The following is a 23,920-nucleotide window of genomic DNA, read 5'->3' as shown; positions in this document are numbered from 1 at the left end:
GGGAGACATAAGAGAAGTGGAAAGACAGTTGTCTAAGCTGAAAGGAGCGATAAAAATGGCCACGGACCTTTAAGTGAAGAAAATCAATAAAAACAAGAGAAAAAGGAAGCCGATATGGTTCTCCAAACTAGTGGCGGAGAAAATAAAGGCGAAAAAGTTGGCATTCATGAAATATAAAAAAACCCAAGAAGAGGCATGCTGAAAGGACTACAGGGTGAAACTGAAAGAAGCCAAGAGAGAGATACGTCTGTCGAAAGCACAGGCAGAAGAACAAATGGCTAAAAATGTAAAAAAGGGAGACAAAAATTTTTTCAGATATATCAGTGAAAGGAGGAAGATGAAAAATGGAATTGCTAAACTAATAGATGCTGGGAACCGATATGTGGAGAGTGATGAGGAAAAAGCAAATGTGCTAAACAAATACTTCTGTTCTGTGCTCACAGAAGAAAATCCTGGAGAAGGACCGAGATTGTCTGGCAAAGTTACACGAGTAAATGGAGTAGATTCTGCGCCGTTCACGGAGGAGAGTGTTTATGAGCAACTTGAAAAACTGAAGGTGGACAAAGCGATGGGACCAGACAGGATCTATTCCAGGATACTAAGGGAGCTCAGAGAGGTTCTGGCGAGTCCTATTAAAGACTTGTTCAACAAATCTCTGGAGACGGGAGTGATTCCTGGGGATTGGAGGAGAGCGGATGTGGTCCCTATTCATAAAAGTGGTCACAGGGATGAAGCAGGAAACTACAGGCCGGTGAGCCTCACTTCAGTTGTTGGAAAAATAATGGAAGTGTTGCTGAAAGAAAGGATAGTGTATTTCCTTGAATCTAATGGGTTACAGGATCCGAGGCAACATGGCTTTACAAAAGGTAAATCGTGCCAAACGAACCTGATTGAATTTTTTGATTGGGTGACCAGAGAGCTGGATCGAGGACATATGCTAGATGTAATTTACTTGGATTTCAGCAAAGCCTTTGATACAGTTCCTCATAGGAGGCTGTTGAACAAACTTGAAGGGCTGAAGTTAGGACCCAAAGTGGTGAACTGGGTCAGAAACTGGCTGTCGGACAGACGCCAGAGGGTGGTGGTTAATGGAAGTCGCTCGAAGGAAGAAAAGGTGACTAGTGGAGTCCCTCAGGGTTCGGTGCTGGGACCAATCCTGTTCAATATGTATGTAAGTGACATTGCTGAAGGGTTAGAAGGAAAAGTGTGCCTTTTTGCAGATGATACCAAGATTTGTAACAGAGTAGACACCGAAGAGGGAGTGGAAAATATGAAAAAGGATCTGCAAAAGTTAGAGGAATGGTCTAATGCCTGGCAACTAAAATTCAATGCAAAGAAATGCAGAGTAATGCATTTGGGGATTAATAATAGGAAGGAACCGTATATGCTGGGAGGAGAGAAGCTGATATGCACGGATGGGGAGAGGGACCTTGGGGTTATAGTGTCCGAAGATCTAAAGGCGAAAAAAACAGTGTGACAAGGCAGTGGCTGCAGCCAGAAGGATGCTGGGCTGTATAAAGAGAGGCGTAGCCAGTAGAAGAAAGAAGGTGTTGATGCCCCTGTACAGGTCATTGGTAAGGCCCCACTTGGAGTATTGTGTTCAGTTTTGGAGACCGTATCTGGCGAAGGACATAAGAAGACTTGAAGCGGTCCAGAGGAGGGCGACAAAAATGATAGGAAGCTTGCGCCAGAAGACGTATGAGGAGAGACTGGAAGCCCTGAATATGTATACCCTAGAGGAAAGGAGAGACAGGGGAGATATGATTCAGACGTTCAAATACTTGAAGGGTATTAACGTAGAACAAAATCTTTTCCAGAGAAAGGAAAATGGTAAACCCAGAGGACATAATTTGAGGTTGAGGGATGGTAGATTCAAAGACAAGAGGGTTGTGGATGCCTGGAATGCGCTCCCGAGAGAGGTGGTGGAGAGTAAAACTGTGACTGAGTTCAAAGAAGCATGGGATGAACACAGAGGATCTAGAATCAGAATATTAAAAATTGAACTAAGGCCAGTTCTGGGCAGATTTGCACGGTCTGTGTCTGTATATGGCCGTTTGATGGAGGATGGGCTGGGGAGGGCTTCAATGGCTGGGAGGGTGTAGATGGGCTGGAGTAGGTTTTATCGAAGATTTTGGCAGTTGGAACCCAAGCACAGTACCGGGTAGAGCTTTGGATTCTTGCCCAGAAATAGCTAAGAAGAAAAAATTTAAAAAAAATTTAAATTGAATTAGTTTGAGCAGACTGGATGGACCATTCGGGTCTTTATCTGCCGTCATCTACTATGTTACGAGAGGAGTTCCATCTGGTCCTGCAGCACTCCACTATTTACCCTCCTTCATCGAGATTAATGGCCATTTAACCCTACCCTCTGTTTTCTATCCGATGACTAATTCCTAATCCATAATTGAACTTTTTCTCCTATCCCATGACTCTTTAATTTTCTCAGAAGCCTCATGAGGAACTCTGTCAAAAGCTTTCTGAAAATCTAGATATAATACATCAACCAGCTCACCTTTATCCATATGTTTATTCACACCTTCAAACAAGTCAAGCAAATTGGTGAGGTAAGATCTCTCTCAGCTGAACTTATGCTGACTCCGTCTCATTAAATCATGTTTGTCTACATATTCCACAATTTTATTTTTTATAATTGTTTCTACCATTTTGCCCATTTTTGTAAAGACAGAAGAAAAGAATTCATTCAGTCTCTCCACAGAAAACTGAGAACTGATAATCCCGTGAACCTACATCGGGCGGGAAGGCACTGGCGCATGCGCGGTATGGGCAGTCCTTGAGACTTTTAAAATGACAGTACACTTTTTACACTTTCTGTACCGGGATCCGTGGATGACATCACCACATGTGAGAATATACTGCCTTCTTGTCCTAGGATAAATTATGGTAACACAGTACAGGTAGCTAAACCTCCAGAGAGGTAGCTAATTGCATTCCATGTAATCTGCTATGCTGTTGATGTGTGCAAGCAATTACTGCTGTGTTAACTGCACGGCTGCCTTCCCTCAAGGAGTGCTTCCAACAGTCAAGCTAAGGTTTTGCATCCAATGTGCCTTAACTGTTGGCATGCATTAGGTGCAAAACCTTAGTGTAGCATTGTAAACAGTAAGTATAAAGCTCATAATTTTAATCTCTTACTTTAGCAAATAAATGTGGCGGTACATCGTAATGTCCATCCTGCTTTTTTGAAATATCTACAAGAAGAAGTTCATAAATGTTAAAGTTTTTTAAAGTACTTTTGCAAAAAATCTATTTAAAAAGCTTAGAAACAATAATTCATTTTTCTTAGGTTGTGGAGGAACATATCAAATCTGGGATTGAAAAAGTCATCCAAAGTTAGGCTTAATATGGTCCCAGTCATAACTAAAAGATAAATTTAATAGTTGTCTTTCCACATAAACATAGGGCTACATTCTGTATAGGACTCCCGGTCTCAGTAGCAGTCTAAGCAGCTTTTGAGAATCGCATCCTGGTGTCCTATATAGAGTTGCGTCTGTCCTAACGGACAGATGCCTAACCATCCCGATTCTCTAACTGGCGTACATGTCACAGGTGCCGGTTAGAGAATCACTTTGCTGCCGAGCTGATCACAGCAAGGGAATCTCCCTGCCGCGATCAGTTTAACGGCAGCAGAGCTAACTAGCAGCTCAGTGAAAGTGCTGCAACTTGCCCTTATTGATTTCCATATCAGGTCTTCCATACTCTTGGGTGAGTGGGGATGCTGAAAGGGAATGAGTCATGATCATTTATAAGGTGTGACACCTGGTGGCAGGAAGGAGCTTTGGGGCAAGACCATAATATTAAAAAAATGTATGGGGGAAAAAAAACCCTTTGTGTAGTTACGAATGGAGGCATACAGTGTTACAATTCTAGCACGGGTTCCGAGTGAAGTGGAAGAGCACAAAGAAGGGACTCTGCCCCCCCCCAAAAAAAAAACCCAAAAACAAACAAACCCCAAACCAAACCACACATCCACTACCTCCAAGTATTCATAGATTTTGACCGTTGTGTCAAGAAAAGCTTAGGGATCATGTTTACCAGATCTCTTGAAACGGTGACCTATGCCCCGGGACCAGCCGATGTGATGAATGAGCGGGCTGTACATATGGCACCAGAAATCATCTGTTTTGTCCTCACTCTCCTCGTAAACTAACCGTAGCCGTCCTCCAATTACACTGTCTACAACTGCTACCCGTGTTCGACAGAGGTAGGTTTTGTCAACCACTTCTACCCTCATGGAAGGTTTGAAGGGATACTGCATGCTTTCTGAAACCTTGAAGGTGAAAAAGAAAAGGGACTGAAATTAAGAAGTACAGCTGACAGTGTGCAATTCTCTCTTGGTCATGTTACTCGGGTGGCAAGGGAGAAGATAACATTCTCCTATATACATTTGTGTTTTATGGATTCTTTTCAATTCAGTTCCAAATGTATAACCAGTATCGTGTTTAGCTTTGTCTGCATTTTTTTTTTCAAGAATAAGATCAACACATTTCTTACTTTTTGTGAAAAATCAGGAGGAAGAGTTTTGGCACCAGTAAGTCGTTTTACTAAGAAACTTTTCCAGTTTGTGTATTTGTGTTGAATAGCTGAAATGAAAGAAAACAGAAAGGTCAAATCATAAGGGGAATGAAATGAAAAGAAACGAGTGAAAGCAAAGACTCATTTGGAAAAGATCTTAGCTATATTCTAAGATAACAACTTTTGAAAGCCATATCTGTGCGTAAAACAGAACAATGTAGAGGTAATTTTTTAACAGGATGCCAATGCTCAAGTGGCAAAAAAGTACCTATTTTATAAAAGCAGCATAAGTACCTATGGGACCCTTTTACAGTCACGGTAGTGATCCCTATACAGCAAATGTGACTCTGCCTATTCAGCTCCTATGGGCTGTGTCACGTTTGCCATGCCAGGACTAGCTACCACGGCTTGGTAAAAGGGGCCCTTTGAGTTTAATAAAAGAGGCTTCCAAAACCAGCTTCAATAGGCTGCAAGTACCAATATACACATTTATATCTGCTCAGTACACTCTGAAAAGGTGTATGGGAAAAACAGAGAACTTTTGGAGTCTGGAGGGCCTGATATTCAGCTGGAAGTGATCAGCATTTTGCCGACTGCTGCCAGCACTAAACCCAGAAATTCAATGCTGAGCCACAACTTGGCACCAGCATAAAATTTCCAGGCACTTAACTGGCTGATTTTAAGTGGTCCTATTGATGTGATTAACCTGGCCGGTTAAAGATTTGAATAAACAATAGTTAACCAGTCAAATGATGACTCTGCCCTAAGAATGCCCCCCAAATAGTCAGTTTTGAGTCTGGCACTAACTGGTTATTTTCAGTGGCGCTATCTGGTTAAGTGTTGCTAAAAATGACCAAGTAGCACTGAACAGGCAATTTAACTGACGAGGAGCTATTTCTGGCCAGTTAAATTGCGTTGAATATCAACCCCTGCGTAGTTTGCAGATGATCAACTCGGTTAAGAACAAGATGATAAAACCCGTTCCAATTATGGTTAATTTAACTTGTATTGCAATTTTCTGTTGTATATAATAGAAATAAAAATCCTGGATGTACAGTCTAAGACCCCCAGCCAAAATACGTCACCAGAAAGCAAAACAGCCACATATCCAGTTTCTTCTTTTTTCAAGTCACAGGTTATGAAAAATGTTCAAAGGAGGAGTGGATATATTTCTCAGGTGCAACAAGGTACTTATGACCCAATTGGAATATCCTTTTTTTCTGAACTTTGTCCTTTCAAGAATCAGGCCATAAGAGAGACACTTGAGACAAGTCTTGCACCAGAACTGGTCCCTGTATAAAGAGACTGTTTATGTGATTCAAGAGTAAAGGATCCTCACATAACAGCCACCCGAGATCCCAATACCATGATCTCCTCAGCCAGTTCAGGGCTATAAGAACCACTAGCCCACAAGGACTTTCTATATGAACTTAACAGTGACTACAATGGGAACACATACAGTAGTCTATATGGAACTGACAAAAAACTCTGCAACACTAAAAGGCCTCACTCAAACATACATGGTTTGAGTCAGGCCTTTTAGTGTTGCAGTTTTTTGTCAGTTCCATATAGGGTATTGATTTGAGTAAAAAAGCAGAATTTACAGACCCTGATCCCTAAGCGAATGTGTAGTAACACATACAGTAGCCCATCCCTTGGCCACTGTTGGGTTAGTGTCTCTATTCCCTCTGAAAGTTCTTTCAGCGACTAAACAATCTAAGAATTTTGAGTTCTTCGCAGTAGCTATGAAGTCCACAATTTGTGTCCCCCACTGCCATATATAACGTGACCATTTATTTTTCTCATTAAAAGGGGACATCTATTAATTGTCAGTCCTGTCCCCAATCCCGCCCTAGCCCTACCTCAATCCCACCCCTCAATTTTTTCCATTTATTTTCATAATGGTAACCACAAAATTTAAAAAAAACTACAAAGCAATAAAGCACACTATACGCAGAGAAAATGTTAATTATCATTTATATTTGGGGGGATTTAAAAGATGTCAAGGCAGATGACTTTAAAATATGCAATGTCACCTCAGTAACTATAGAAAAATAGACAAATATAGTGCAAAATATAGACAGCAGATATAAATTCTCAAAACTGACACATTTTGATCACTAAATTGAAAATAAAATCATTTTTCCTACCTTTGCTGTCTGGTGATTTCATGAGTCTCTGGTTGTGTTTCCTTCTGATTGTGTATCCTTTCTTTCATTTCTGTCTTTCTTTCTGCACTCAGGCCCAACAATTGTCCCTTTCTATTCCCTCCCTCCTTTCTTCCTAGTCCTTAGTGCCCCCAGTGCCTCCCTTCCTATGTCCTTAGTGCCCCCAGTGCCTCCTTCCCATGTTCTTAGTGCCCCCAGTGCCTCCTTCCCAGTCCCCCTCACTGCCTTCCAGACTTTGTCCCAACCTCACCCCCGAAGCCAGCCTGCCTGCCTGTCTACCTCCCTTCCCTCTCTGCTGCGCCAAAACCAGCCTGCCTGCCTACCTCCTTGCTGCGCCAAAAAAAAAAAAAAAAAGCCTCTCTCCTTCCTTTCCCCGGTCCGCCGCCGCTGCAGTCTTACCTCCCTATTACTGCTGCTGCTGCTAATCGCCAACAAGAAGTCTTCTTTCCGATGTCAATTCTGACATCAGAGAGGATGTTCAGGGCCAGGCAGGCAGCGATTGGCTGGCCCAGAACGTCCTCCCCAATGTCAGAATTAACGTCGGAAAGAAGACTTCTTGTCGGCGATTAGCAGCAGCAGGGAGGTAAGACAGCAGTGGCGGCGGACCAGGGGAAAGGAAGGAGGGAGGCTTTTTTTTGTGCGGCAGGGAGAGATAGGAAGCGATCGCCTGTCCCATTGTACCAGCACACAGCTTCAGGACGCTGTCTCTGAAAATGGGACATTTTGGCGTCCCGAAGCTGTGTGTGGGGACAACAGGACAGGGGGGCTGGAAATGGGACGGTCCCGTTCAAAACGGGACGTATGGTCACCTTAGCCATACAATGCACTTGAAGGCTTCGGGTTGATGTGACTCCATTTGTCCGGATCCAGCATGATTCTGCAGAGAAACTCTGCGAGGACATTTTCCACTCCTGCCACATATACAGTCTACAAATCCAGAAGATGAATTTCCACTCAACTCATCAAGAGACTCACTTCTGTCAATTTCAAGCAGGGCCTGATCAAGGGACTCAGACACACTGAACTGAACCAACTTTTGCATTGATACATTCTCCACCATCCAACATTTTTCTTTCTCCCTCCCTGCCTGCAACCTGATAAGCCCTTGCCCACAGTGGTAAACAGTGCCAAAATCCTGATCAGGCATCTCTGCCTTTTTTTTTTTTTCTCCTCCTGCCTATGAACCAGGATTCCCTTTCTCTCTCAAACTCTCCCTCCCACTAGTCTAAACTCTAACTTTCCTTTTTTGTGTGCCACTTCATTGTAAAAGGGTGAGGTACAGCAGAAGGAAGACTCAAGGTCAGTTGCAGGCAGGCGTATGAAACATTGCAGCTGCTGGTACCCTCTGGGTGTTTGAAGGTAGACTGGGGGTGAAATTGTAGGGGGGGTGACAGACCATAGGCAGGGGGAGGGCACCTTGAGCCAATGCCTCACCTAGTCCTTAGGTTGGAGCAGGCCCTGCCTTCAAGCTTTTGGTGCCTTCCTGCCAATTTACATAACCTATATCCATCATGTTGTCTAACATCCCCTGTACTACCTTGTGTTGGATCAGGAGAAGCAGGATGGCCCTTGTTTCTAAATGAACATAAGAACATAAGAATTGCCTCTGCTGGGTCAGACCCGAGGTCCATCGTGCCCAGCAGTCCGCTCACGCGCCCAAATGAATGATTGTCCAAGAGCCTTCCTGATCTGACCAGGGTAAAATTTGATAACTTGTAGCATATATAATTCATTATAGCATGTATAATTTTTTGTAACATGTTTAATTCTATATAGAATTCTATATAGCAATATGCTGCTTGTAACCCACCTAAAACTCTAATTAATGAGGATTTGGTGGGATATAATATTGCATTAACATAACATAAATGAATGAGAGCTAAGTCTCCCCCAAACAATAAGACCCAGAAGCTATAAATTCCAGAGGGCCTAGCTATGAGAACTACTGTAACAGTGAGTATTTGTTACCCGCTGTTATTGGTGGGGTTTTTATTTTCCAGTGTAAACTGCTCTGGTGTGATTAGCAAAAGACATTCAATTAAATGTACTAAACCAGTGTCTCTCAAACTGTGTGTCACGAGAGATTCCAGAATTTTATTTCTTTTTAAAAATTCCCTTCATAAGTATACACTAGAATATATGACATGTACGTCGCGTATTCAAGAGTCTGTCAGTGTTATGAGCATTTGTGTGCGTAAGGATACAACCGCCCAGACAAGCATCATTCTTTGACACGATTAGTCCTTGAAAACTAATGGCAAGTAATGTTAGTTTGATTTTTTTATGCAGTAGTTATCCTAACAAGAGCAACAAAGCGATCAATGCTTTGTTACTGTTTGGATCTTCTAATCTTTGCGAACTTGGATTTTCACCTCTGACAGAAATTAAGTTGAAAAAAAAAGGTACAACTGTAGATGGTGGATGATGAAAATGCATTTTTGCTTGTCGACTACTGAGCTGCCTTTTGAGTTAATTTGCACTTCAAAAACATTCACATCCATTGCATTGATGAGCAATTATTCTATCTACTTTAGTTTCACCATTGTTACAATTACCTATACATAGCTTAAAGAACTTTAAATTTCTGTTGTATGGTTTCATGCCCTTATGAAATATTGGATGGGTGGTTTTTTTTAATGTTGTATGGATTTTGACTGAATATAAATGCATATACGATTAATATTATTTGTATAAATACTGTAGTGCATTTTTTGTTAGCTTTAGAAACTCAATCAAGTTTTAAAAAAAATGTATAAAACAAGGCAATTAACCTGAGTCAAGAGGCAGGGAGGGGATGTTTGGGCAGAGTTTTCAAATGAATGTTTGTTCTTCTTGACATTAAAGTATACATCCATGTATTTCTTGTTTGCTAACAAAATATCCAGTCCAAAACTCACAGCAATCAGCAATCTTAAGATCCTGTGTGACCTTGTAATGCCTTTTATCATCAATAAAAACACGGCAATAGTTCAAAAAAAAAAAAAAAAAAGAACTTTAAATAAATAACCCTCAAAATTATGTATTGGGTCCTCCCAGAGCTTTTGGAACAACTACCAGAATGGTTATGGGTGGAGAGATCACTTATATTTCCACTCAGGCTTGATCTTCTGCTTAGTATAAAAATGCCTAGAATACGTAAAGACAATAGAGTATTAATGGATACTTGGAAAACATTAAGACTTATAGACAAATTAACTCCTGATTCTATTTTAAAATCGACACAACAATCTATTTGGGTAAACTCCAAGATACAAATAGGCGGATTTAAGGTTGTCTGGAAGGATTGGATTAAAGCAGGTATAAGATCCTTAAAGGAAGTAATTGATAATGGTAAGCTGCTTGATTTTTCACAATTGCAACATAAATATGGTCTGAATAAAAAACAAAGTTATAAGTGGTTGCAATTGAAGCAGGCTATTCAGGTGGGGTTCCCTGAATGGAAATCTTTAAATGATCATTACAGCTTAGAATTCTTATGTTTCCAGGCAGATTTTCTGGGACACCAGGCCACAAAGTGGTATAAAATTATATCTAATTATTTGAATAAGAAACCTAAAAATGGATTAAGAGATATTTGGAGCATTGAGATTAAGCATCAGATTAATGCATCTCAATGGCCACGTATTTGGTCTTGGAGAATTAAAGGTACGATGTCGGCATCTATTAGGCAAACATGGTTCTTCTTGTTGCATAGAGCATTCTGGACCCCTACTAGATTACAAAAATTAGATTGCTCTAAGTCTAATAGATGCTGGCATTGTAAAATTGAAGTTGGAACTTTAGACCATCTTTTATTCTATTGTCCATGTATTCAGGCATTTTGGTTGTCAATCTGGGATCAAGTTAACCTAATGATGGAAAGTCATGTGGCATTGTCCTATGACACGGTGGTTTTTGGAATGTGTATGAGGGCTAAATGCCAAATATCTGCAGCAAATAATAAGTTACTGATGATTCTTACTGGTGTGGGGATCCAGCAAATAACGACTAATTGGAAAGACTGTTCTAGACTGAATTGTAGTTTCTGGTGGAACTCAGTATGTCATATGTACAAGATGGAAAGACTACTTGCAGTACAGAAGGGTCATTTTAAAAGATTTCAGGAGGTGTGGAAGCCATTAATTGAATATTATAATGATTAAGGTTTATTCTTTTTCCTTATGGGATAATTTGGAGAAATGGGGGATGGGTGGGGGGATAGGATATTCTAATTAAATAGCAGTATATTTTAACTGATTAATGCATTTAAGAAATATGGTATATATGTATGAACAAAAAAGGAAAGGGGGTAAATATATTGGAAATATATTGCTATGGAATTTTAGGGGATATATGTAATATGATGAGTTATATTTGTTGTGCATTTAATTTATATAATACAATGAACAAAGAGTTTGAGGAAGAAAGGGTGGGGGGAGGGATAGGTTTAATGTAAGATTAATTGTAATATAGAAGAGAGATGTCTAGGTATGTATATGTTTGGATAGATTATTTTGTGGTTATGGGGAGGGATGGGAGGTGGGTGGGGGGGAATTAAAATATGTATAATAACATTGTTTAAGAATGTCAAGTGAGTTATGTGAATCATTTGTAATAATATTGTACACTTGTTGAAAGAAATAAAATGAATAAAGATTAAAAAAAAAAAATAATAACCCTCAAATTTAATTTTTTGTTGTGTTTGCAATTTTATATTTCAATTATAATGTGCCACAAAAAACATTTACTCCAGAGCTAAAAAAAGTTTGAGAGACACTGTACTAAACAGTCTGACAGTACTATCTCCTTTGTGCACCTGTTTTGAGCTCATCAGCGTTAGAAAACATATCTGTAACGCATACCTGTACCAGACAAGCTTGTGGATTTTCCTTTTCTGTGAGGTGTAACTGGCCATCATGACACTTCTGGTCTTTAGCTTTGTGACTTTTAACGCCGACAAACTGAACATATTTTTTGCGTCTGTATTTACCGAAGAAGATTTACACAGCATACCGGAACCCATCAGGCTAAATGCTGGAAACGAAGACGGAAAGCTGACAGGATTGACCGTCAGTCTAGAGGAGGTGTGTAGGCAGATTGATAGGCTTAAAAGTGATAAATCCCCGGGACCGGATGGCACCCATCCGAGAGTCATCAAGGAACTGAAAGGGACCATAGCTGAACTGCTTCAACTAATAGCCAATCTGTCGATCAAATCGGGAAAGATTCCGGAAGACTGGAAGGTGGCGAATGTTACGCCAATCTTCAAGAAAGGTTAGTGGGGAGATCCGGGAAACTACAGACCGGTGAGTCTGACCTTGGTACTGGGAAAGATGGTAGAGTCGCTGAAAAAGGACCGCATCATTGATCACCTTGCCAGACTCGGGCTGATGAAGACCAATCAGCACGGTTTTCGCAAAGGCAGATCGTGTTTGACGAACTTGCTGCACTTCTTTGAGGGAGTAAACAGACAGATAGACAAGGGCGACCCGGTCAACACTGTATATCTGGATTTTCAGAAGGCGTTTGACAAGGTTCTGTATGAACGACTACTTCAGAAAATTGCGAGCCATGGAATCGAGGGTGAAATACTCACATGGATTAAAAACTGATGAGCACAGGAAACAGAAAGTGGGAGTAAATGGACAATACTCGGACTGGAAGAGCATCACCAGTGGGGTGCCGCAGGGCTCGGTGCTTGGACCCGTGCTCTTCAACATCATTATAAACGATCTGGACATTGGTACGACGAGTGAGGTGATTAAATTTGCAGACAATACAATGTTATTCAGAGTAGCGAAGACACAGGGGGATTGCGAAGATCTGCAACATGACATAATCAGGCTCGAGGAATGGGCATAAACATGGCAGATGAGGTTCAATGTGGATAAGTGTAAAGTGATGCATGTAGGTAACAAAAATCTCATGCACAAATATAGGATGTCTGGGGCGGTACTTGGAGAGACCTCCCAGGAAAGAGACTTGGGAGTTATGATCGACAAGTCGATGAAGCCATCCATGTAATGTGTGGCGGCGGCGAAAATGGCAAACAAAATGCTAGGAATGATAAAGAAGGGGATCACGAACAGAACGGAGGTTATCATGCCGCTGTACCGGGCCATGGCGTGCCCTCACCTGAAGTACTGCGTCCAGCACTGGTCGGCGTACATGAAGAAGGACACGTTACTACTCGAAAGGGTCCAGAGAAGAGCGACTAAGATGGTTAAGGGGTTGGAGGAGCTGACATACAGCGAAAGATTAGAGAAACTGGGCCTTTTCTTCCTCGAACAGAGAAAATTAAGAGGGCACACGATCGAAACATTCAAGGTACTGAAGGGAATAGACTTAGTAGATAAGGACAGGTTGTTCACCCTCTCCAAGGTAGGGAGAACGAGAGGGCACTCTCTGAAATTGAAAGGGGATAGATTCCGTACGAACGTAAGGAAGTTCTTCTTCATCCAGAGAGTGGTAAAAAACTGAAACGCTCTTCCGGAGTCTGTCATAGGGGAAAACACCCTCTAGGGATTCAAGACCAAGTTCGACAAGTTCCTGCTGAACCAGAATGTATGCAGGTAAGGCTAGTTTCAGGGCGCTGGTCTTTGACCAGAGGGCCGCCACGTGAGCGGACTGCTAGGCATGATGGATCACTGGTCTGACCCAGCAGCGGCAATTCTTATGTTCTTAGGTTCACCCCCCAAATTGTACTGTAAAGGCATAAGCAAAACCTTCCCTTTAAATGTCTTAATACTCAGATATTTGATCACATTCCTGTGGAGAGGCATCTTCAATATGACGTCTAGATCTGAGTTTAGATGTTTTGTGGAAAACATGCAAAAATTCATTAGTGAAAAGGACCATTTTCAAAACAGGAAAGCATCTTTTTGTTTTGAAGATGACAATTATCTAGATATCTTTGTCCTCAGTGCATCATCTTTTTGAACCATATTTGAAAAAAAAATCCCCATCCAAATAAAAAACACACAAACACTAACCATTGGGACATAGATGGTGCCAGCATTCTTAGCAGACTTGCCATAAAGACATCCCCAGCAAGCAGTGGGGCACTCTAGGTGGTACTGCAGTGAACTTCATATGGTTGTGCGACTGTCCCAATTTGCAACTATGAAGATAAGTACTAGAGAATGACACGGGGAAAAAATTTGTCCCCGTCACCGCCCCGTGACCACTGTTCCTGCCCCATCCCTATCCCCGCATCATCCATACAAGCCTCAGAACTGCAATATTTAGTTTATTCCTTCCTTATAAATCAAAGTTCTGGCTGCTGAACTAGAGAAAGAGATGTTCAGCTGGCAGGGCTTTGTTTATAAATTTTTATCAACACAACTAATATATGGGTAGGGGTAGGCTAGATGCACTTACTTTTCTTTACGAGAAGCTTGGAGCGATGTGGGGACCAAAACTATGCCAGGGTTCACCTGGCGGGGCCTCCGCGTGTGCGGATCACCGGACTTGATGGACCTAGGGTCTGTTCCGGAGATGGCGCTTCTTATGTTCTTATCACTACTTTATCTTAAAGCAAAACAAAACAAAACAAAAAAACCCACAAAACAAACAGAAATTTTTTTTTCTACCTTTGTTGTCTGGTTTCTGCTTTCCTCATCTTCTCCTCATTCAATTCCTTCTATCCAGTCTGCCTTCACTCTGCATCTTCCATTTGTTCTGTTACTATGCCTCTCCCTTCCATCTCTCCCTCCACCCCCCCCCAATTGGTCTGGCACCCATCTTCTTCCCTCTGTTCCCCCCATAGTCTGGCATCTCTGTATTCTCCTCACTCTCTATTCCCCATTTCCCTTCCAGCGTCTATTCCTCTCCACTCCCCTTCAGTGTCCGTTTCTTTCCTTTCCACCACCACCCTTCCCTCTCGCCTCCCCCTTTCAGCGTCTGTTCCTTTCCACCACCCTTCTGCACCCCTCGTGCAGTCCTAGCATCTCCCTCCCCCTTACCTTTGCAGAAAATTTTAACTTTGCAGAGTAACTTGTTCAAGCCGCTGGAGTCAGCCTGAAGTTGCGTGTGTCTGTGGGCGGAAGCTTCTCCTCTATGCAACTTCCGGTTGCATCATAGGAGAAGCTTTCGTCCACAGACGCACGCAACTTCAGGCAGGCCCCGCCAGCTTGAACAAGTTACTCTGTAAAGTTAAAATGCGCCTGAAGGTAAGGGGGAGGGAGGGAAATAGATAGATGCGGCCGATAAGTAGGAAGGAGGGAGGGGGCTGCGCGGTGGATGGTCTTATCCCTATACCCGCAGTGAGCAGTTCCCCCTCCCGCACCGTTTCAGCGGGTTACCCGCAGATAACAGCCACCGTGTCATTCTCTAAGTACCTTGCTGCACAATGACATTATTATGTTTTGAACAGTTATTTATACTGAAGATCTGAAATATTGAAAGTTTGTTGAACTTTGGTGGAATTTTTTCAGAGACCAATGACTGTGCTATGCCCTCAAGCAGAATCAACCAAGAAGTTGACCCGTTGAATCCACAGGAAAGTGAGAATCCAAAATAAAAAGTGCTGTGGAGACTGATGTTACTGATGTGGACTTCACTGTTACAAGTAGTGGATGGGAACAAGAAAGAAGATCTAACAAAGCTGCAGTGAAAATGCGATAAACCAAGGACAAAAAATAAAAGAACTGCAGACAGGTGGACAAGATACAGGCAAAATTCATTTAAACAAACAAACAGATTGTTGTGTACAAATAGACCACTTTTGTGCAAAATATGGGACCCAACACAGTCCGTGTTTCGATCAACAAATCAAAAAGGTGGATTTCGAAGGTTCACTCTTCCCGTCAGGGGATGTAAAAATGACACCGTTTGGCTCCTCCTCCAGAACGTATTATAGAACTTCCGGTAGAAAGCTTTGACACCAAGAGGGCCAGTCGATGGTTGTGCCACTCTGGAGCAACTCTTGTATTTGCACCCTCTTCTCCATACCACTGGGGTACTCTTACAGTACAAACCTCACAGATTAGCACATTTGTTGTGTGTCCCTTGATACCACCATTTTATCAGATCCCCGAAAAAGACGTGTTGATCGAAACACGGACCGTGTTGGGTCCCATATTTTGTAAAAGTGGTCTATTTGTACAAACAATCTGTTTGTTTGTTTGTTTGTTTGTTTAAATAAACTTTGCCTGCATCTTGTCCACCTGTCTACAAGTAGTGGATGTTCAATATTGTTCCAAAGTCGTGGATTACATTCTTAATAAAGTCCACGTCAGTAACATCAGTCTCCACAGCACTTTGTTTTGGATGCCCTCAAGCAGAACATGAGTTGTACTGAAAACTAGGGGTGGAAGATTTCCGAGGTTTCTTTTTCGCCACAATTTTTTATGTCTTGATGTGCAGGGGGTCCTGTTTCATAGCTGGTTTTATTGTTTGATTGGTTTGAGCTAAACAAACAACCACCCACCAAGTAAATAGAAGCTATAGGATTTGATACTTGGGGATTCTCTGTCCTGGGTATGTTCCTCAGTGTGCAACAGGGTTCTCTGTAGATAGCAAGGGAAAGCAATTGCACTTGATGGTGATACCCGGGTCAGAAGCTGTCAAAGTGTGCCTACATCCCTCCTGCTAGTCAATGGAGAACCATGAATATATCTGTGTGTGAGAGAGATGTATATCACTGGTGACTCAGATCTCTGAACTGTATCTAACTACAATGGTTCACTGCTGGCATAATTCTGCATTTCTCTGCTTCGTTTACAGGAGCAATGCTTAATCACAAAAAAATATTGGCTTTCAAAATTCATATGCACTAGCAAGAAAATTATCTTTTCCTTCAATAACTCAGCCCTTCAATAACTCAGCAGTGCACAGAAAATGAGACTATAAAGCTTACAATTACACAATACAAAAAGCAGAATGTCAATCTACTTTAATTCTCTCATTTCTCAAAATTCTTCATATTTACTTACTTCGAGGAGGGACCAGAGGTTTTGAACTGGTTGCACACCAGCCAACCGGATGCACATCAGTTCCACAAATGTTATACCAGAAATCAAGGCTGGAATCATTTTCAAAGCCTTCATATCTTAACAGTGCATTGAAACCTGGAAAGCATCAGAAGACAAGTAACCCAATTAGATTAAAAAGAGATTAAAAAAAATTGTAATCAATCCTACATGGCATTAAGGTATCTGAAATCTTGATATACAGTGGTACCTCAGTTTACGAGTGCACTGGTTTGCGAGTGTTTTGCAAGACGAGCAAAACATTCGCAAAATCGGCACCTTGGAAACTGAGCTTGCCTCAATGTACAAGCGCCTCCCCCCCACGATCTGGCAACCCCCCCCCCCACTATCCGGCATCCCCCCACTGCGATCCGACATCCCCCACGCACCCATCCACCCACCCGAACACATCGCTTACCCCCCATCTGGCACCCGGCACCAACGCACAGGACATGCAGGTGCCCGAAGATCTACCTCCTTCTTTTTGCTGAGCCTTGAGCATCTGCGCATGCTCAAGGCCTTCGAGTTCTCGCTCTCTCTGAGATTCTCTGAGAGATTCGGAGAGAATGGGAACTCGAAGGCCTTGAGCATGCGCAGATGCTCAAGGCCCAGCAAAAAGAAGGAGGCAGATCTTCGGGCACCGTCACCAGCATGTCCTGTGCGTTGATGCTGGGTGCCAGATGGGGGGGGGGGGGGGTAAGTGATGTGTTTGGGTGGGTGCATGTGTGCGGAGGGGATGTCAGATCGCGGCGGGAGGGGGGGAGGTGGATGCCGGATCGCAGGGGGGGCAGATCACTTGGGGGGGCCTTCGTGAGCAGGGGAGCAATGTCGGTTCTCAGGGGGGGGGTAGAGTAGTGCCGCTGGCCTCTGGGGAGGGTGAACGAATCAAGCGAGTTTCCCTTACTTTCTATGGGGAAACTCACCTAGATATACGAGTAATTTAGTTTACGAGCATGCTTCTGGAACGAATTATGCTCATAAACCAAGGTTCCACTGTACTTTTTATTTTTAAAATTACTAGCACAAAACACTTTTCAGGGCTCCTTTTACAAAGCCGCGCTACGGCCTTAATACGCGGAATAGCGCGCGCTAGCCGCTTCCGCCTCCTTTTGAGCAGGCGGTAGATTTTCGGCCAGCGCGTGCTAATCCGGTGCGTGCGCTAAAACGCTTAGCGCACCTTCGTAAAAGGAGCCCTCAGTATATCCAATTACAAATAGTACTGGGTTTTGGTATCTGCTGTGTCTTCAAAAACAGCATCATATGCATAACTGCAATAAATATGCATGAAAAAGATTGGTACACTATTGACCACTGTGCGGCGAAAAAGGCAAACAGAATGCTAGGAATGATTAAGAAGGGGATCACGAACAGATTGGAGAAGGTTATCATGCTGCTGTACTGGGCTATGGTGCGGCCTCACCTGGAATACTGCATCCAGCACTGGTCGCTGTACATGAAGAAGGACACGGTACTACTCAAAAGGGTCCAGAGAAGAGCCACTAAAATGGTTAAAGGGCTGGAGGAGTTGCCGTACAGTGAGAGATTGGAGAAACTGGGCCTCTTCTCTCTTGAAAAGAGGAGACTGAGAGGGGACATGATCGAAACAGGGAATAGACTTAGTAGATAAAGACAGACTGTTCACCCTCTCCAAGGTGGGGAGAACGAGAGGGCACTCTCTAAAGTTGAAAGGGGATAGATTCCGTACAAACATAAGGAAGTTCCTCTTCACCCAGAGAGTGGTGGAAAACTGGAACGCTCTTCCGGAGTCTGTCATAGGGGAAAGCACCCTCAAGGGAGTCAAGACAAAGTTAGACAAGTTCCTGGTGAACAAGAGTGTAAGCTAGTAGGGCTAGTCTCAGTTTGGGTGCTGGTCTTTGACCAGAGGGCTGCCGCGGGAGCGGACTTCTGGGCATGATGGACCACTAGTCTAACCCAGCAGCAGCAAATGCATGCCATGAATACTTCCCTGAGAGAGACGGGTGTGTGTGTGTTCACATTATCTTCCTTTTTTCTCATTTTCTCCTACTTTTTTCCTTTTACTCCTCTCTCCTTTTCCTCTTCCTCCTCTACCCTTCACCCCACTCCCCAGAGCAGAGCATACCTGCTTTCTCTGTCCTGCATTACTGAAAGCAAGAGGCTGCACTTTAGGCTTGCAATCCCAGATTAGGGCACAAAGCTCCGCCCTCCCCCCAGTCCAGCAGTCCAAGAAGCCAAAAGCAAGCACTCAGACCTGCTGCTGCAGCTCCACAGTAGGGAGTCAAACACCCCTTCCAGCACATGATCACCAAGAGCAGGGAACAACTTCTCCCTCAACAGCAATATCCAGTCCATCAGACATGCAAGGATCAAAGGCAGTTCAATAAATTCTTTCGGTTGGTTCTGCAGTCCTGGGCTACAAAGACTGTTTGCCAATTGACTATCGTATTTGTTATAAATTGTTGCTACTTGTTTTTAAAACACTGGCTGGTAGGAAATCTCCAATTTTGTTAGACTCCCTTTGTATTTATCGACCAACACGGGACTTATATTCCTTGATCAGTAATGCCCTGCTGGTCCCATCGGTTTGTGAAATTCACCGCAAGGAATATAGGAAATCTATATTCTAAGTGTGTGGACCACAGTTATGGAACCAACTACCTGAGCAACTGCGAGGGCTTGGTGATGTTCACTGTTTCAAGATTCTGCTGAAAACGTTTTTGTTTAGGGAGATATATCAATACTGACTTTCTAGATTTTTTTTGAAGTTTATTAAGTAATTGCTGTTTTAATGTATTTGTTTTGTTATAAATCAGTGGTTCTCAACCCTGTCCTGGAGAACCACCAGCCACTCAGGTTTTCTGGATAGCCCTAATGAATATGCATGGGGCAGATTTGCATGCCTGTCACTTCCACTATATGCAAATCTTTCTCATGCATATTCATTAGGGCTATCCTGAAAACCCGACTGGCTGGTGGTCCTCCAGGACAGGGTTGGGAACCACTGTTATAAATTATGTATGTTTGTCGGAATCTGTCTAGAAATGTTGATAAGAGTGGAATATAAATTAAAAAATAAATAAATAAATAAATGAATATTCCTGTCTCTTTTGTCTCACACCTTATTCTTGGGGCTCCTGCAACTTTTCTGGTAGAGGGAGGATCTGAACAATGGCAAAGACAACTGAGAATTAGGCTGGGCTGCTCATAGTCTGCTGCTTAAAATCCTTGAACTGCAGAAGCAAAGGGTGAAAGAAAAAAAGAAAGAGACAGAATGGAGAACATGGATCAAAAAAAGCCTAAAGAAAAAAAAGTCTTAATACTCGGATATTTGACCACATTCATGTGGAGAGGCATCTTCAATATGATGTCTAGATCTGAGTTTAGATGTTTTGTGATAAATGTCCAAAAATCCAGTAGCGAACATGACTTATTTTCAAAACAGGAAAATGTTTTTTTGTTTTGAAGATGACAATTATCTAGATGTTTGTCCCTTTTTTTTTTTAAATACTTTAGTATTTATACGAAGGCTGTTCAAAAAGTATCAAACTTTAATTTTTCTTGTGTAAACAAATAAAGCTAGGGAGGCGTGGTTTGGTGCACATATGTAGGCGACCCTAATGCGCATGCTTGAATTTTTGCCCGTCTACAGAAGCCATCCAATTTTCATTTTTGACAAAATGACAGAAAAAGTTGAACACTACTTAATGAAATTTTGTGTAAATCTTGGCAATTCCCAAGTGGAAACGATCCGCAAGATTCAACAGGCCTTTGGGGATGAAGCAATGGGCACCACACAGATAAAGGAGTGGTACAACCTCTTCAGAGATGGCTGCACATCAGTGGAGAGTGAAGCACATTCTGGTAGGCCCTCAACATCCAGAAATGAGATCGTCATTGACCAAGTGAGGATCCTGGTGATGTAGGATCGTCGAATCACCAAGGGATACTACTAAGAGGTTCTGCATCTCCTTCATAAAGCTGTGAAATGCAAACGGCCGGACCCGTGGGCAGCGGGCAATGGCAGCTCTATCACAATAATACACCTGCCCATTCTTCACATTTGATATGGAATTTTCTGGCCAAACATCACACACCTGTTATTCCTCAGGCTCCCTACTCTCCCAACATGGCTCCATGTGACTTCTGGCTTTTCCCCAAGCTGAAAATATCCCTGAAAGGGACCAGATTTCAGTCAAAAGAAGACATCATGCAGAATGCGATGAACCAGTTGTGAGCAATCTCAAAAGAGGAATTCCAGTGTTGCTTCTGACATTGGCAGAACCGCTGGAAGAAGTGTGTGGCAGCCCAAGGGGACTACTTTGAAGGAGATTAGTATAAGATTATTGTATCTGAAAATGAGAATATTTTATGAATAAAGGTCTGATACTTTTTGAACAGACCTCATATACCACTTATAGGCTAAGTGGTTTACATTCAGGTACTCAAGCATTTCCCCTGTCTATCCTGGTGGCCTCACATGCTATTTAACGTATCTGGGACAATGGTGGATTAAGTTAATTGCCCAGGGACACAAGGAGCAGTGTGGGTTTGAACCCACAATCACAGGGTGCTGAGGCTGTGGCTCTAACCACTGCACCACACTCCCCATGTTTGTTCTCAGTGCATCTATGTTTTTGGGGACCCTCCTATAAAAAAAAAAATCCAAATTAAAACACACAAAAACAGCCATTGTACATAGAAGGGGACAGCATTCTTAGCAGACTAGCCACAGACATCCCAGCAAGCAGTGGGGCACCCTAGGTGGCACTGCAGTGAACTTCACGCAAAGGTCCCTGTCAGGTACTCATCTCACCATAATTCCCCTTACATTGTATGGGAAGCCCTCTAAAACTCACCTAAAATCTACTGGACCCAAGTATATCTAATCTAATCTTCCATTTGCGAGTCTCACATACCAATCAAGTGGAGAAAGCTTCATCCAGGGCTAGACAAATCATGGGCTGTATCCGTAGAAGTTTCGTCAGCCATAAGCCCGAGGTCATAATGCCGTTGTACAGATCCATGGTGAGACCCCCATCTGGAATACTGTGTACAATTCTGGAGGCCGCATTATCAAAAAGATGTCGGTTCAGCGAATGGCCACCAGGATGGTCTCTGGTCTCAAGGATCTCCCGTATTTGGAACGACTGGGTAAGTGGCAGCTGTACTCACTCAAAGAACGCAGAGGGGAGACATGATCAAGACGTTCAAATATGTCACAGGCCGTATTGAGGTGGAAGAGGATCTCTTTTTCCTTAAAGGACCCACGGCAACAAGAGGGCATCCGTTGAAAATCAGGGGTGGGAAATTTCATGGCGACACCAGAAAATATTTCTTCACCGAAAGGGTGGTTGATCGCTGGAATAATCTTCCACAACAGGTAATTGAGGCCAGCAGCGTGCCAGATTTTAAGAAAAGATGGGATTGGCATGTGGGATCTCTTCATGGAGGTAGTTAGGGGGTGGGCCATTAGTGTGGGCAGACTAGATGGGCCGTGGCCCTTTTCTGCCGTCATGTTCTATGTTTCTATACCTATACAGGCTCAAGGCGACAGATCAAAGAGAAGGGAAAGTAGAGGGGGAAGGGGGTATGGAGAAGCTAGAGGAGTGAACACAGAAGTAGGGGGAGCTATACAGAAACTAAGACAGATAGCCCTATGTCAGTACAGTAGGTTTTTGGTGGGCTCAAACTTTCTACCACAAATATATGGGCTTGGGTCCCTTTCTCTGCAGTCCACAGCACTGACCTCTAGGCTACTCCAAAGACCTTCTTGCTGCTCTAATAGGACTGGCCATAACATCTGCAGTAGTCATATAGGCTGGTATGTACCATTTCATTCACATCTTTAGGTGGGGGGGGGGGGGGGTAGGAGGGAGTCAGTGACCACTGGGGTGTAAGGGGGGCAAGACTCTTTACACCAGTGGTCATCTGGTCAGTTAGGCAACTTTTTAGGCACTTGTTATTTAAACAGGTCTTGTTGTGCCCTAGACATTTTCTGCAATGTTCCATTAGTGCAGAAAAACATCCAAATCACCCCCTTGAGATTTAGACACACTGCAAATAACATCAAAACCATCTAAAAAATGTGCTTTGGATGTTTTAGCAAACAATGTCCAAATGCCACTTTATGCCATTTTTGGGGGGACATTTTTCTCTTGAAAATGAGTCCCATAATCATTTAAATGAAAGCGGCATGGACAAACACAAACCTGCTAGCTTTATTACTTCGGCTATCCAGAAGACTTTGGTAGGAAGGTTGCAGTCTGTATTTGGAACTTCCACCCTCACACCTTCTGATATATCACCCCAGCAATTTGCCATGGGCACCTATTATGTTACAAAGCACATTCATTGCAGTCCAAAGCACTTCATTGCAGTCCAACAAAATCTCTTTCAAAGCAGCAGCCTGGTTATCAAGAAATATTACCCAATATATGCACAGCACTACACAGGAAGGACAGCAAAGTAAAAGCAACGAATAGGCATTTTTACCTTCTCTGGCTTCCTCTTCTCTGCCAGCGAGGACCCATCAGTGAAAAGCTGAAGCATTTAGTAAGCCCCTGCTGGCAGATGCTAATCAGTCACATAAGTAAGAATGAAAAGTTCCCAGGAAACGCTCAACAAAATCAGGGTTTTTAAGCATTTATATAGTTGACTAGGTTAGAAAATGGACATCCACATCAGCTTGTTCAAAACTGGCAATGTATTTTTATTTGTGAAAGTGTTTTTTCAAACATATAGTCAGATTTATATAGCAGGAAATAAGACAGACAAGCAGCAAAAGGAGAAATTAAATCTTACCTGCTAATTTATTTTTCTTATAGTCCCTCCAGACTGGCACAAACAGATGGGTTTACGCTCCTCTGCCAGAAGGTGGAGACTGAGAACAAACCGAATTGTATCAGTAGGCTGTGTATTTCCCTTGAGATCAGTCTACAAATAGCCAAGCAGGAACTACTGAACTAGAAACTAGAGACTTTATTCTTTTTTTTAAACCATCAACCTTTGGAGGAAAAAGAGAACACTAGATGCCGCTGCTCTTTTTACTTTTTTTTTAAGTAATACTCTTCAATAAACCATAATATACAAAAAAACATCTCTTAGTACCACCGAGAAAAAAAGCACAGGGCGGGTTCTGTGCCAGTCTGGAAAGACTAAAAGAAAGAAAAATTAGCAGGTAAGATCTAATTTATTTATTTATTTATTTATTTATTTATTTATTTATTTAGATTTATATCCCGTTCTCCCAGTAGCTCAGAACGGTCTACAAGTAAACATACACAGTAGAAG

General features: G+C 42.6%; 1 protein-coding gene across 8 annotated transcripts in view; it reads right to left on the bottom strand.

Moving 5' to 3' along the window:
- MBTD1 (mbt domain containing 1) overlaps positions 1–23,920 on the bottom strand; it is a 131,951-nt gene that overhangs the window by 69,478 nt on the left and 38,553 nt on the right. For all 8 annotated transcript variants that reach the window (XM_033960511.1, XM_033960510.1, XM_033960516.1 and 5 more), the window contains 5 exons: positions 22,840–22,957; positions 16,616–16,750; positions 4,513–4,601; positions 4,054–4,288; positions 3,154–3,209 (listed from right to left, as the gene is read on the bottom strand). In XM_033960511.1, coding sequence (XP_033816402.1) covers positions 3,154–3,209; positions 4,054–4,288; positions 4,513–4,601; positions 16,616–16,750; positions 22,840–22,957 — 633 coding nt within the window. The remainder of the gene's footprint in view (positions 1–3,153; positions 3,210–4,053; positions 4,289–4,512; positions 4,602–16,615; positions 16,751–22,839; positions 22,958–23,920) is intronic.

The sequence above is a fragment of the Geotrypetes seraphini genome, chromosome 10 (assembly GCF_902459505.1).
Source record: "Geotrypetes seraphini chromosome 10, aGeoSer1.1, whole genome shotgun sequence".
NCBI classification, from domain to species: domain Eukaryota; kingdom Metazoa; phylum Chordata; class Amphibia; order Gymnophiona; family Dermophiidae; genus Geotrypetes; species Geotrypetes seraphini.
The sequence above is the reverse complement of the archived record's forward strand: the minus strand, read 5'-3'. Positions and strand labels throughout refer to the sequence as shown.